General features: G+C 44.5%; 1 protein-coding gene across 2 annotated transcripts in view; it reads right to left on the bottom strand.

Annotated features, from left to right (window-relative positions):
- The window catches only part of CarT (Carcinine transporter), a 68,947-nt gene that overhangs the window by 28,008 nt on the left and 25,524 nt on the right, over positions 1 to 15,415 (bottom strand). The window contains exons 2-8 of one of the 2 annotated variants that reach the window (XM_070080202.1): positions 14,182 to 14,403; positions 13,747 to 13,896; positions 12,348 to 12,451; positions 11,991 to 12,145; positions 11,634 to 11,802; positions 8,406 to 8,532; positions 7,955 to 8,079 (exon numbers count right to left, since the gene is read on the bottom strand). In XM_070080202.1, coding sequence (XP_069936303.1) covers positions 7,955 to 8,079; positions 8,406 to 8,532; positions 11,634 to 11,802; positions 11,991 to 12,145; positions 12,348 to 12,451; positions 13,747 to 13,896; positions 14,182 to 14,403 — 1,052 coding nt within the window. The remainder of the gene's footprint in view (positions 1 to 7,954; positions 8,080 to 8,405; positions 8,533 to 11,633; positions 11,803 to 11,990; positions 12,146 to 12,347; positions 12,452 to 13,746; positions 13,897 to 14,181; positions 14,404 to 15,415) is intronic. The other variant, XM_070080203.1, reaches the window with a different exon arrangement.

Consider the following 15,415-nt stretch of genomic DNA (forward strand, 5'->3'; position numbering starts at 1 on the left):
TCTCTTCCAACCTTTTCTTGAAGCTCTTAATAATCTTGCCCATTCCATTAAGTTTAAAGCTGAATGGGAGTCTAATTCCTTGCTTCCTTTCCTTGATGTCCATGTCCACCGCTCAGATACAGGTTTTTCCTTTTCCGTTTACCGAAAACCTATGCACAGTGGCATGTACATTCACTACTTTTCCTATCATGCTTCCCCTGTCAAGAAAAGTGTTCTTATCTCCCTCTTTCTCCGTGCCCTCCGCATCTGTGATCCTCAGTTCCTTCCAGCAGAAATTTCCACTCTTCATAATTCGTTTTCCCGTCTTGGCTACCCTTCCCATTTCATAGACTCTGCCCTCTCACGTGCTAAACGCAATTTCTTCTCTCCCAAACTCTCTACTCCTGGGAACTCTTCTATCCTCTGCCTTCCCTACATTTCCGGTCTTTCTAATCTCAACAATTCTCTCCATCCCTTAGACATCAAGCTTACCTTCCGCCAGACTAACACTCTTCGCACTAATCTTGTTCATACCTCTCCTCCCTCTACAGATGTTCCTGGTGTCTACTCTATTTCTTGCTCCTCCTGTCCTCTTCAATACTTCGGAGAAACTGGTCGATCTCTTTCTGACAGACTTAAGGAGCACAAAAATAGTGTTAGGCTTGCCGACACTAACAATGCTCTTTTCTGTCACGTCAGAGATCATAGCCATCCTTTTGACTGGTCTTCTGCTAAAACTGTCTTTCCTACTTCCAACTCGAACAGTCGCCGTCTAGTTGAATCCTCTCTAATACACAACTTTCCTTGTATGAACCTTAGCCCTGGCTTCGTCTCTGTAGATGCCTTCCTCTCCCACTACATTGTAAAATGCTCCAAACTTCAGAACACCCGTGACTTAACCTGACTCCTCATTTTTTCTTTTTCTTTTTCTTCTTCTCCCTCTTCCCCTTTCCTCTTTACTTTTCTCCTCTGGGTTGTCTTTCTCTCGTCTGTCTCGTGTTTCTGTTCCTTCATTTATTTCACCACTTCCCCTTTCACGCACCTCTGTGCGCTTGCTCTCCCTCAGTGGGCACCTAGCTCTCTTGCAGTGCTCCCCTTCCTTTGTATTTGACTGGCTCGTCCTCCTTATTTCCCACTTCTACCACTACCACTACTACTACATCTACTACTACTACAACTACTGATGAAATTAAGACACATGTGCGGCGTCTGGTTGTCTTTGTTGTGGACGTTTCGCCATCCAGTGACTGGCTGGATGGCGAAACGTCTACGATAGGAATGCCCGGGTGTTGCACATGTGTCTTAATTTCATCTTGTCGGTATTATATACCATTCTTGTACTACTACTACTACCACCACCTCTTCCTGCCTATATATAGCCGTCCTGCTCCACTTCTTACTCACGATGCAAACCAGCCAGTGGAACAACCAATGAGTCGTCCAAACTAGCACTTGCAGCTGTCGTTAGTGGCAGGCTGCAAGTCAAATGTAATGCGATTTTATCGCTCAAAGAGGCCTTTGTTGTCGTCTGTACAGACGACACAGAGGCTGAGAAACTACTTACCACTACTGCTACTACCACTCTACGAGACCAGGGATTTCTTGTCTTGACTTCCCCAGCACTGAGGGCCAGGAGAACTGTGTTCCTCAAGCGACTCGACAACCTTATCACTGTACAGGCCACTGAAGAAATCAAGTCATCTATCGAAGCAAAGAACCCTTGGGCCAAGGTGGACTTCATTACTAAAATACCCAATGCTTCATCCATGCTGAAGGTCACCTTCAGTGACGTCAACATGGCAGCCAGAGCTCTCGCTGAGGGCCTGGCTATTCACTACTTCCACATCAACCCAGCCTTCATCGAAGCAGAGAAATTCCAACATATCTCACAGTGCTATAATTGTTACTCATACTTACACACCACAAATGATTGTCCTACCAAGGACAAAAAGTTCTGCTCCACCTGTGGCCGTGAGGGTCATTACTTCAAGAATTGCACTACTGCTTCACCACCTAAATGCTTGAACTGCAAGAATGACCACCATACTCTTGCTGCCAGGTGCCCTACCAGAAGAGACATACTCAAGAAACAACAACAACAAACGAAACCCAACCCACAAGCAACCACATATTCTACTACCACCAAGCTTCAAGCAGACACTACCAAGATACTACATGCCACGCAAGCTGCTCCCACCACTTCCCTGCCAGCACCTACTGCCGACTCCACCAAGATTCTTTATTGCATTATGTATGCTCATGTACAGAATGCAGCTGAGCCTGGTTCCTTTAACACCACCATCAATGAACTTTTCAAACTAAATAATATGCCTGGCCTCACATTCCCTGCATCACCACCTTCCACTGAGATCCTAAAATCTACTGCAAATATTACCATCATCACCGCTGCTCCACCGCTGTCACAACCTCCACTAGACACAGAGATGGACCAATCAGAGACCACTGAGACGTCGGCAAACTCCACCAATGAGAGTCCACTACCGCTTGCATCCACTGCTAGAGAAACTGACCAGTCGGATATCTCGCCTTCACCAGTTCAGCCACCAGCCAAGAAAGCAAAGACACAAGAAACTGCGGATGCACCTCACTGTGCCACTGCCACTGACACTGCTGCACCACAACAAGTCCGATACCTGAAGGGTGTATACTTTTACACAACCAAGCAGTATAAGAACACAATGCTGTCTTCAGAAATCCATCAGCACCTCCAGGACGGAACAGTCAAGTATACCTACGACCAAACTGCTACATACACCACTGCAGACATGACCAGACTACTCACTGCCAACACCCAACACCTTGTGGACGTCGAGTACACCTCAAAGAGGAAATTCAGGATGCTTCAGAATGGGGACCTTGAAGACGGTACCCTCCTCTAGCACGACTATCCATGACCATTCACCATGAAGATAAGTTACCCAGCACTTTGCTGTCCGCTAAAGCTGGGGTGTGGCTCCAATCGACCCTGTAACTGCTGCCTCTACCCGACTGCGCTTCTCTCCGGGGAAGTCAGCGCAAGATAGAAGAAGACGACACCCTCCAACCGGAGGGCCAAGAAAGAAGATGATCGTCACCCCCCACCCGGGGGGCCACTGCCGGGTCACCATCTGGAGAAGACCTGGGCCGGAAGTACCAGCGAATCAACATGAATGAATAAAAATGAACAATGTCTTGCCCTTCTAGGGCAGGGTTGGTGCCAGAGCCCGAGTTTGTAGCTCACAAAATGAGGGGGGTACTTGTGCCTCCTCCCATGGGAGATTTAGGTCTCAGACACTCCCTAGACAGGGAGCCAGTGCCAGCCCACCACTTGGAAGGGCCCGGGCCGGGAGAATACCAGCAAATCTTTAACAACAACAACACTTCTGGTTAAGCCTCTCTTCGACCCCGCCGGGGTGTAGAATTTATATTCTACAAACGTCACATCCTTTTCACAATGCTGTCGAATCGTGTGAAAATCAAGCCTGTGAATGGTGCAATAAATGACTCCTCGAAGTTAGCTTCAGCTACCGTCGTTAAGACCCGCCTGCAGGTCAAATTTACGGCAATCCACTCTCTGAAGGACTCCTTCATTGTCGTCTGCACAGACGACACGGAAGCATCAAAACTAATGGACGACTCTTCAATCAGGACCTTACAAACACAACAATTCACTCTATCCCCGTCTCCATTCTTGAAGTCGAAACGTTCGGTCTTTGTGAAAAGACTGGACAATATGGTCACCTCTCTCTCTACTGAAGCACTGAAGACATCTATTGAGGAACAAAACACCTGGGCCTCGGTAGACAGCATCTCCAAGATCCCCAACGCCTCATCTATGCTAAAGATTACATTCTCAGACATCTCCATGGCTGCCCAAGCTCTCTCTGACTGTCTGGCCATCTCATATTACCACATTCACCCTAGTCATATAGAACAAGAACGTTTCACATACATCTCTCACTGCTGGACCTGCTACTCCTATAAACACACCACCAAGGACTGCCCTGTCAAGGATAAGAAGTTTTGTTCAAAATGTGGGAATGATGGACACGATTTCAGATCCTGCACCATTGCTACAGCACCAACATGTCTTAACTGCAAGGGTAATCATCATACCCTTGCAGCTAAGTGCCCACTCAGGAAAGAAATCCTATTGAAGAAAACTAAAGTTCTAAAGAACACCTCCAATTCACCGACATACGCTGCAATAACCAAACCACAAACTGTCACCACCAAGACTCTACACGCTAATCTACAGGCACCATCGCCCAGCAACTCCCTCTCTCCACTCCCCGACGGTGCTTCCTCCAAGGTGCTGTACTGCATGGTGTATGCACACCTTGCAAACGCAGCCAAACCCCGGCACTTTCAACACCACTATTAACGAACTATTCCGTCTGAACAACATGCCTGCCTTCAATTTTCCGGACTCCACACCTTCAGCAGACATCCTCAAGATCCTTCCCAACGTCCTGAACTTTACTGCACCTGCAGACCTGTCTCCTGCCCAAGCAACTGCTCCTGTAACTTCTATAACCACTTCCACCGCTGACAACGTTGATCATGCTGCCTCAACCACCGTCTCCCACCTCTCCCAGCCTGCTGTTACACGACCATTACACCTCTCCACTGTTCCTGTCGACCCTCAGTCACCTGCTACCACCATTGTAGATTCTCCCAATGTATCCACTCCAGAAGAGGAAGATAACGACGACTCCAGTAAACCCTCATGGGAAAACCTTACCTTCTACACTTCTCCTTCAAATACTGACACCATGACCTGTACTGAACTCTACAAAAGCCTCGGTGCTGGAACAGTCAAGAATGCATGTGAATCACCACTTCACTTCACACTCACCCAAGTTCTTGAGTTCATCAAGCCTCTACGTTTCACCTTCAGTAACAAGGCTAAACTATACCACCTGTCTAGGAGCAGCTTCAAAATGTTCGAAAATGGTTCCATTGCTAACTTGCCTCCTCAGTTACTCCTATAATTCCCATATGTGTTCTACCCTCTGATGTGACCTAGCCTGCTGCCAGCTACTCAAGATTCAAGACTTCAACTACCACAAGTTCGATGCAACAGTCCCTGCTCTTCCTGTTCTCAAGTCTGCCCCACGATCGCCTTAGCTGCTGGGTTAAGCTCTGGCTGCATTTCTCTGACTAAGAACACTCCTCTCCAGAGCTATTCTTCGTCTGTCCCGTCTTCCCCGCTCATCCCATTGGGATCTTACCTGAACTTATTTGCTTTTCTTTGCTTACTTCTTGTTAGTGTGACTTTGTCAATGGTCCAAGTCGGACCAAAACGTCGTCGTAAGCTTCTCTGTTTTATGTGCGGGTTATTTGTGTATCGTTCCAGTCACGGTATTGTGCCTTTTTTTTGTTATTTAGTTACTAATATTTGCTGTTCTGGGGAAGAGGCCAATGTCCGTGCCTGTGCTCCAGAAATGTTTTCAGGTGGTGTAGGACTATTGCCATTTCTCGCCAGTCTTTTTTTCCTTCTGGCCCTTAAAAACCTCTGCCCTTGGAAGAGCTAAAAACCATAAAAGAAATTAAAAAAAAAATACTTCTTCTCTTATGCCAAATCTAAGGAAAAAATAACATCTAGTATTGGGCCCTTATATAGACGAGATGGGACATACACAGATGACATCTAAGAAATGTGTGAGATACTAAAGTCCCAGTACGACTCAGTGTTTGGCGAGCCGCTACCCAGACATAGGGTCGACAATCCAAATGAATTCTTTATGAACGAGACTCAAAATTTGGTCATCTCAAAAATCTCAGATATTATCCTCACACCACAAGACTTTGAAAAGGCAATAAATGAAATGCCCATGCACTCTGTCCCAGGCCCAGACTCATGAAACTCCGTGTTCATCAAAAACTGCAACAATCCCCTGTCAGGTGCCTTCAACATTCTATGGAGAGGGAGCATGGTCACGGGGGTCGTCCCACACTCACTAAAATCAACAGACATAGCCCCACTCTACGAAGGTGGCAGTAAAGCAATTGCAAAGAACTACAGACCGATAGCACTAACATCCCATATCATAAAAATCATTGAAAGGGATCTAAGAAGCAAGATCGCCAACCACCTAGATACCCATCAGCTACACAACCCAGGGCAATATGGGTTTAGAGCAGATCGCTCTTGCTTGTGCCAGCTACTGGACCACTATGACAAGGTCTTGGATGCTGTAGAGGATAAACAAAATACAGATGTAGTATACACAGACTTTGCAAAAGCTTTCGACAAATGTGACCATGATGTAATAGCACACAAAATTCGTGATAAAGGAATAACGGGAAAAGTTCGTAGATGGATCTATAACTTCCTGGCAAATAGAACACAATGAGTGATAATAAACAGAGTACAGTCTGAGGTAGCTACGGTGAAAAGCTCTGTTCCACAAGGCACAGTACTCGCTCCCATTCTATTCCTCATCCTCATATTTGACATAGACAGAGATGTAAGCCATAGCTCCGTGTCTTCCTTTGCGGATGACACCCGAATTGCCATGACAGTGACCTCCATCGAAGACTCCGCAAGACTCCAGGCGGACATCATCCAAATCTTCAAATGGGCCACTCAAAACAATATGAAGTTCAATGAAGAGAAATTTCTACTACTCAGATATAGAAAAATTGAGGAAATTAAAACTGTATCAGGGTATACAAAAAATTCTAAGCATACAGTAGAGCGAGAAAGTAATGTGAAGGACCTGGGAGTGATAATGTCAGAGGATCTCGCCTTCAAAGACAACAACAATGGATCCACCGCATCTGCTAGGAAAATGATATGATGGATAACAAGAACCTTCAGAACTAGGGACGCCTGGCCCATGATAATTCTCTTCAAATCGCTTGCTCTCTCTAAGCTGGAATACTGCTGTACACTAACTGCCCCCTTCAAGGCAGGCGAAATTGCTGACCTGGAGAGTGTACAAAGAACTTTCACGGCACACATAAGTACGATAAGGCACCTAAATTACTGGGAACTGTTGAAGTCTCTTGATTTATATTCCCTGGAACGCAGGAGAGAGAGATACATGATAATATACACTTGGAAAATCCTAGAGAGATTAGTACCAAACTTGCACACGAAAATCACTCCCTATGAAAGCAAAAGACTCGGCAGGAGATGCAATATTCCCCCGATGAAAAGCAGAGCACCACGAGTACACTGAGAGGCAACACAATAAGTGTCTGGGGCCCAAGACTGTTCATCTTCCTCCCAGCATACATAGGATGGATTATCAATAGACCCCTGGTTGTCTTCAAGAAGGCACTGGACAGGTACCTAAAGTCAGTACCTGACCAGCCGGACTGTGGTTCGTACGTCAGTTTGCGTGCGGCCAGCAGTAAGAGCCTTGTTGATCAGACCCTGATCCACCAAGAGGCCTGATCTCAGACCGAGCCGCGGGGGCGTTGACCCCCGAAACCCTCTCCAGGTATAATTCAACGCATAATATCTCACAAATATTTGTCATTCACACTCTACATAAATTTGTACTTGATGTCATTATTTAGTAAAGATTGATGCATTTTTCACTTGCTATATTACCAACTTCCTAGAATACTGCATAGACGTAAGATTTTTGGTTTAAAACTCTGAGATGGTTTGCCTAAACCGGCCCTGCTTTGGAAGAGGCAGTCATGTCTCTCACAGGTAAAACTTAAAATGTAAATATGTAATCAAATGTATTCCTGCTAATCCTTTTAGGGCTTAGTTCCTAAATCTTTTGAGCATCCATATTTACTTGCTCAACTGTCCATAGAATGTGTAAGAGGGTGCACAATAAGCTAGCTGTATCGGCGGAAAATCTAAACTCTTCTACGAGTTAAGTTTCAATTACTAGATGTCAGAGAAAACGGAATGAAAATGGCTCTCTACGAGAAGCTTTCCTTTTTTAAGTTTCTTTTCTTTGTCCGTAGAGAAGTTTATTCTGTTGGTCGATGATATGGGACTCACCAGATTATAGTGATGAGGATGGCTTTGAGGCGCAGGTTAGGTGTGTAACACATGCTGAAGAACCCAGTGCTGGTCTGCTTGCTGGCGGAGCTGGTGCTCAGCGCCTGCTGGGCTAACATGCGGTTCTGAGGCACGGAAGAGGAAGAAAAGAGGGAAGTTAATGATGAAGTGCGTTAAGGAATGCAACCACAATCTGCACCGCTGCTACCGAAATCTGCACCATTACCACCATGATCTGTTCCACCACTGCCACTGCTTCCCACAACACCATCACAGCAACCTGTGCAACTCCACTACCACCACCACCACCTGCACCACTATAACCATAACTAACTGTACCACCATCACAATCACCAATGCTAGCAACACTCTTGCCACTACAACCACCACTACTTGCCCCACCACCATCACTGCTGTTGCTTACATCATTACATCCACCACAATCTCATACCTGCAACTTCTGCATGAACTCATCAGGGAGCTCCGTCTTGTTCACCTTTGCCATCTTGACAAGGATCATCTTAGCTTCTTCAAGACGTTCCTTAGAGAGGAGCCAGCGTGGAGACTCCGGTAAGAACCTGCAGGAAGTACGGTTGCTGCTAACGCCGAGTTGAACGGGGCCATATAATAATACACAAATAACCTGCACATAGGAGAGAGGAGCTTACGACGACGTTTCGTTCCGACTTGGACCATTTACAAAGTCACACAGAAAGTAGAGAAGGAGCCAGTATATATAGGGCAGCTGGTAGGGATGGGACAAGAGAAGTGGGAAGACTAGTAGTAGTGGTGGTAGTGGTAAAGCAGATAGTGGAAGTAGTAGTAGAAGTAGTAGTGGCAGGGTTAAGGCTGGTAGTGGAAGTAGTAGTAGTGGTAATATAAAGTAGGGAGAGTGGTTGGTGGGATAAGAATAAAAAGGGAGAGTGAAGGGTGAAGGGAGGCAAAAGTGAAGGTAGGGGCCAAAAGTAGTAGGAAAGAAAGTAGTAGTAGTTGGGTCAGTTAAAGGCCAAGAAAGAGGAGCACTGCAAGGGGTAAAGGCAAAAACACGGGGAAAGAGGGATGAAGGACAGAACACCCAAGGCAGAAGGAAACCCAAAACAAGAAAAATGAAAATTGGGAAAGGAGAAGAGGTAGAGAGAGGAGGAGGAAAAGAATCTGGTTAAGTCAAGTGTGTTCTGAAGTTTGGAGCATTGGACAATGTAATGGGAAAGGAAGGCCTCTACAGAGACAAGCCAGGACTAACATTCATACAAGGAAAGTTGTGTATAAGGGATTACTCAGTAAGATGGCGACTGAGAAAGCTAGAAGTAGGGTAGACAGTTTTACCAGATGACCAGTCAATAGGATATCTGTGATCTCTAACATAACAGAAAAGAGCATTATTGTTGTCGGCAAGCCTAACACTACTCTTTCTGACAGACTCCTTGAGTCTGTCAGAAAGAGAACGGCCAGTTTCTCCAAAGTACTAAAGAGGAGAAGAGGAGCATGAAATAGAGTAGAAACCAGGAGTAGCTATAGGGGGAAAAGGGGTACGAACTAGTCTACTGCGAAGGGTATCATTTTGGCGAAAAGTTTGATGTCTAAGGAACGGAGAGAGTTGTTGAAATTAGAAAGAATGGAAATAGGGAAGGCATAGAACGGGAAATTTCACAGGAGTAGAGAGTCTGGGGAGAGAAGAGAGTCCGTTTAGCACGTGAGAGGGAAGAGTTTATGAAATGGGAAGGGTAGCCAAGACGAGAGAACGAATTACTGTTAGAGAAAACTCAGTAAATTGGGCTTATGGTAGTTCAGACCCCGAAGGACTGTTACAGTGTGTCGCCACCCGCATTGCCATCAAGCGGGCCGCTGTACAACACCAGATTTCTTTGGATCCGAGCTTTTTGGTTTCTACTTCTGGTAGTATTACCCTTTCCTGGTTTGAGCAGGAGTTTGGGAAATCACTTCACCTCTACTCTTCTCCTGTTCAGGTAAGGTGATCTACCAGGAATATTGTTTCATTTATTTTGCATTTAACCTGGTTACCAGTAATGACATTGGAATACAATTACCACCCTTTGTCTTTCTTCAGTGTTATACTTAATAACCATCTTGTAACCAGTGCTTTTTTTCATTATCATCTCTGCTGCTGGTGTGGTCATCCACAGTAGGCGCTCGGTATCTTGGAGCTAGAACCCTGGTGATGGAACATAGTGGAACACAGCCACCCTCATCTCTTCTTTATGATCTAGAGTGAGATACAGCAAACCAGGAATGACAGGAGTTTCACCATCTCCTTAATTCCATGCTTCCACCGCCTACCCAGGATAGCAAACATTGTACCTTCAGTACATCTTAAGATCTCCTGGAGTTAGAAAAGTCTCCTGTCTTAAACCTCACTGGAACAAACGGCAGCCAACTTTTTTTTTTTGTTATTTAAATACTTTTTTTAATTTTCCATTATTATTTTTTCTCGAAGTTATTAGTTATTTTTCCATACTTCTAATCAGGCGGAGGGTGTTTCCCTGAAAATTACGAAGAGAGGAAGTTTCTAATTCAAGGAACTGAGGGTCACAAATACGGAGAGGATGAAGAAAGAAATAAGAACACTTTCCTTGACAGAGGGAGCATGATATATAAAAGTAGTGAATGTACATGCCCCTGAGCACTGGCTTGTGATACACGAGAAAAAAAAACAAAGCCTGCATCCGAGAGGTGGACATGTACATCAAGGAAAGGAAGCAAAGAAATTGATTCCCAATTTCATCCTTGATGGCTGTATGACCCTTTAGATTTAGCGCTTAGTTACAATTATGATAATTTAAATTTGATGGCAAGAGCTAGCTTATGGGCATCGAGAAATGGTTGGAAAAGACTAGTTATGAGGCCAAAGAGCAAAGATGCCATCTACATAGGGGAGCCAGAGGGAGGGGCGCACACCAATAGTAGGAAGAACAGTTTAGAAGTATTCCATATAAAGGGGTTATCTGTGTATTGTTTCAGTCACGGTATTGTGCCTTTTTGTTCATAAAACAATAACCATCGTGTTTGAGGGTCATGTGTTGCTTGATTATTATGCAGAGAATTAGGAGCGTGGAGATTAGGTGTTGGTTTACCAAAAGTTTAATTCCGAGGACTGAGGATGGGGTGTTTAGGAGGTTTGAGCATTTAGAGAGGATAGACCAAAACTGGATGAGTAGAAGGATGTGAACCTGGGGTGGAGCAAAGGATAGGGGTCATCCCAAGAAGGGTTGAAGGCAAGGGGGTAAAAGGAGGCTTTGAGTGTTAGGTTCCTAAAAATCCGACAGGCTTGTGTGAGAGCGTAGATCGGAGTGGAGGACAGTGGTTTACGTGACTTGATGAGAACAAGTTAACATTTATGAAAGGATTCTTGGGAAAAACTGCTAGCCGGACTGGAGTTCTCCAGGTGGAAAATACAGGACCTACACTCTGAAGTTTGGAAGGCCATCTGAACTATGTCGGCCCGCTTCTGGCAAGATTGAATGAGTGATGGTAAAAGTTTTTCCTCTTTTATATTGGGGTCAGTCTGCCTCGGTGGGAGACTGATGGTGTGTTAAATATTATTATTACCACTGCTACTCTTATTGATGATAATCATTACAAGCAGATAACCTCTAAATAGATTTAATGGTATGTTATGATTCAATGATCAGTGTGTGTGTCTCTAAGTCACGACACTCACCACCAGTAGACGACGTAGGTGAAGAAGGGAAGAGAAGTGACGAGGCAAAGATGCACCCAATTCCTGAAGAAGTAAGCCAGCACTGTCAGGAGCAGCATTCCTCCCACGTAGGAGAGACAGGTCATCACCGTCACGAAGCTCCGATAGCTAGGACCCACCAACTCCAAGGCTGAGAGAGAGAGAAGAGCTGGTTACTGAAGATGCGGAAGGCTGGTAATAACAGTGTATTTCCGAAACTGAGTTTTTTCTTTTTTTAAGAACAGCTTAAATCAATGTGAAGTAATTATTATCCACTGCTACTCAATCTTTCCACTCGTTCACTACTCCTCCACCCATCTATCCTCTGCCTCTACTCACAGATGATGAAGGGAATCTGGTAGATGGCAGGTACGGTGAGCCCGACTAGGAAGCGACAAGCGGTCCACGACCAAAAGTCCGGAGCGAAGGCTGTGGCCAGACCGAAGACCTGTTCTACCGCCAAGCACACCAGGAAGGACACTCGCCTTCCCAACCTGCCAAGATGGGAGTCATGGTAGTAGTAAGCTAATATGGGAGTCATGTTAGTGGTAGGTTAACACGGGAAGTTAAGATAATATCACCATTCCCTCTAACATTTAAGTCTCTATTGCAATTTCTTTCCTCTTAACCCTCTCCCAATGCACTTTCCTTTCTGTCCCTTCTTGCCTCTCCTCCTTGTTTCTCTATCACTCTCACCTGTCAGAAATGGTGCCGAAGACGTAGACGCCAATAATTCCTCCAACGTTGAGCAGAGAGAGACCGATGGTCGGGTAGATAGCTCTGTCGCACACCAGGTCGTACTGTGGGTGCGTACACAGACAAGCTGTATCACAGAGGAAGGGAATGTAGTGGAGGAAGTTGTGTGGGCAGAAAAGCTGTTGAGAAAGTCGTGACTGTAGTGTTGGTTGTGGCGATGTTAGGCGTACTGGTAGTGCAACAGCGGTACCAATGATAACTCAAAGTAGTGTTCATGTTACCAGTGGTAATGCAGCCTCTGCAGAAAAGCTAATGATCGTTATCATTATTGATATTTTTTTTACCACACAATGGCCGTCTCCCACCGAGGCAGGGTGACCCGAAAAAGAAACGAAAGCTTTTCTTCTTTTTATATTTAGTAATTTATACAGGCGAAGAGGTTACAGACCTTTGCTCCCGGCATTTTAGTCACCTCTTACGACACACATGGCTTACAGAGGAAGGATTCTTCTCCACTTACCCGCTGCTCCACATGGAGAATTATTATTATCATCATCTCTCTCTCCTCTTACATAAAAGTCTGGAATACAACAGAGACCATGTTCGTGTTTCACCTCATAAGAACAATACAATGTGTATAGGAAATATTAAATTTTTTAAATAAGTAAAATCGCGTCCAGCAACCTAAATAAATTTTCAATTTTGCTTTAAGGTAAGATGAAGTCCTATTTATCCAAAATTATTGTTTTGACGTGAAGAAGCTTCTAAATATTAAATTAATAGTATTATTATTAATATATTTTAAATCAAACTTGCACTTTAAACAACATAGGATATGCATACCGAAAGGTTTATTTCTCTTAGTGTATATGTATTGAGAGTTTACTTTCCCCTATTTCAGGGATTAATGTATTCTTGTCTTGTGGTGAGAAAGATTGAGTGTGGCCTAGTGACCCTAGTGTAGTCAATAGCCTATGAACCTACAAACCAGCTATATAAGCTGCCTATAAGAGGGACGACTGAACTAAATTTATTAAACATTTTGTTACAAGAAAAACTTGCTGTTTCGCAATATTTTCACCTGAGGAGAAATACTTTAATAGCGGTTTTAGTATATTTACGCGAAATGAGTCATTCAGCCCAAGGAGAGGCTCGATCCTCCGCCCGCCAGGCAAGACATCCTACTCTCACATTATGCTTCCACTCACTGTGTTCATAATTGGTCACCGTAGCGGTCCTCTTACATATATTAATAAAACGTTCCCGAGGAAACGTTATGCCCAAATGGGTCATACAGCTCTTGGGAAAATGGGCTGTAATGAGGTTTGGCCCAAGAATGGGGAGTGTAGCTCCGATCACTTGTATCACTAACCCTTTACAAACATCACGTGGGACTCACATCAATGACGATGGAGGAGGAGACGACCGAGGTGTTATAGTGCCAGCCGCTCCTGCAAGGCACCACGGGCCAGGAGGGGTCAGGTACCAGATTCTCCGTAGTGTAGTTTTCCACCAGGTACTGAGTGCACTGACTGAACTCATCCTCCTCCTTGTAGCGGTCAGAAACAAAGTCAGAGTTAGATATTGAGGATTTAGTTATCGTGAAGGGTGTAACATTATGGAAGACTGATGATCGTGGAATCATCCGTATCTGCTTTCAGTTTACTAAGTGATTTAGTCTTTCAGCATTTTCCTAACCTTGGCTATATAAATATCTTTAACCCCCCTTCCCTAACACACTCATTCCCCATTTCCCTTTCGACTTCCGTCCAAACATACCTCCAATCCTTCCTGCATTCCTTCCTTCCTCCATCTATCCCTGGATGGTACTCACCTTGGGTATAGAGAGGCTTCTGGCTGCCGAAGCGGAGAGTCCAGCCGCCTCTAGTTCTGGCACCTGGCACCAATGACGGGGTGTGGCACTCATGAACAGTTGATTGAAGGCGTGGAAGCCACACGGGATGCACGCTGGCAGGCAGATGAAGAAGATGAGCAGTTTCTGGTACCGACCAAACTCTCCGACATGTGGCAAGAGGTCGTCGAAATCCATGGATTTCTGGTGTGGGCGAGAGAGTAGGGTCAGGGGGATGGAGAATGCTGAGTAGAGCTGATAGCTTTACAATTCAGAGTCCTGTGATCAACAAGTCATTCAACTTTTGCCAGTAAAGAACATAAAAAATACATAATACATATCCACAAGGTAAATTCGCCATTAAAAGTACATGATAAAATAATACTCTCACACTAGATTAAATTACTCTTTGTTAACTTAAAATCTCATCAGATGGTTAAAATTTAAAAAAAAAACTCTAAAACTTTCTCAACAGGTAGAACAAATTTGTGAGAGGAAGGAAAGTTTCCCTGATAGTATCATACATATTGGAATAGTGTGTATCACAGTGGTACAGTACTATATAGATAAGATACCATAATAAATGTTATGGTGAAAATTAAGACGGATCCTACCACGCAGGTCAGCTCGTATTAATAATCTTTTTAAATTTGCTAGTGTACCTGACATATAGTCTAGTGATACCACTGAGTAAAAGTTTCTATTGATATACGAAAATGTGCACAATCATGAGGAACTACGAAAAATGTACAATTCTGAAGAAATACGATAAGCAGTGTAGAGTTGTACATGAATGATATACAGTACCGACAAGATGAAAGTTAGACACATGTGCTACATCTGGGTATCTTTATTGTAGACGTTTCGCCATCCAGTGGCCTGATCAACCAGGCTATTACTGTTGGCTGCACGCAACCCGACGTACGAACCACAGCCCGGCTGATCAGGTACTGACTTTGGGTACCTGTCTACCACCTTCTTGAAGACAGCCAGGGGACTATTGGTAATCCCCCTTATGTATGCTGGGAAGCAGTTGAACAGTCTTGGGCCCCTGGCACTTACTGTGTTGTCTCTTATCGTGCTAGTGGCGCCCCTGCTTTTCATTGGGTTCATTCACTGAGTTCATTTTATACAGTTTGTGTTTAATATAAAGAGAAGCACTGATCTATGTCCATGGAAGTGCATGACAATAAATTCAACAAGTTCATAAGCAGAA

The sequence above is a fragment of the Cherax quadricarinatus genome, unplaced genomic scaffold (genome assembly GCF_038502225.1).
Source record: "Cherax quadricarinatus isolate ZL_2023a unplaced genomic scaffold, ASM3850222v1 Contig222, whole genome shotgun sequence".
NCBI classification, from domain to species: Eukaryota; Metazoa; Arthropoda; class Malacostraca; order Decapoda; family Parastacidae; genus Cherax; species Cherax quadricarinatus.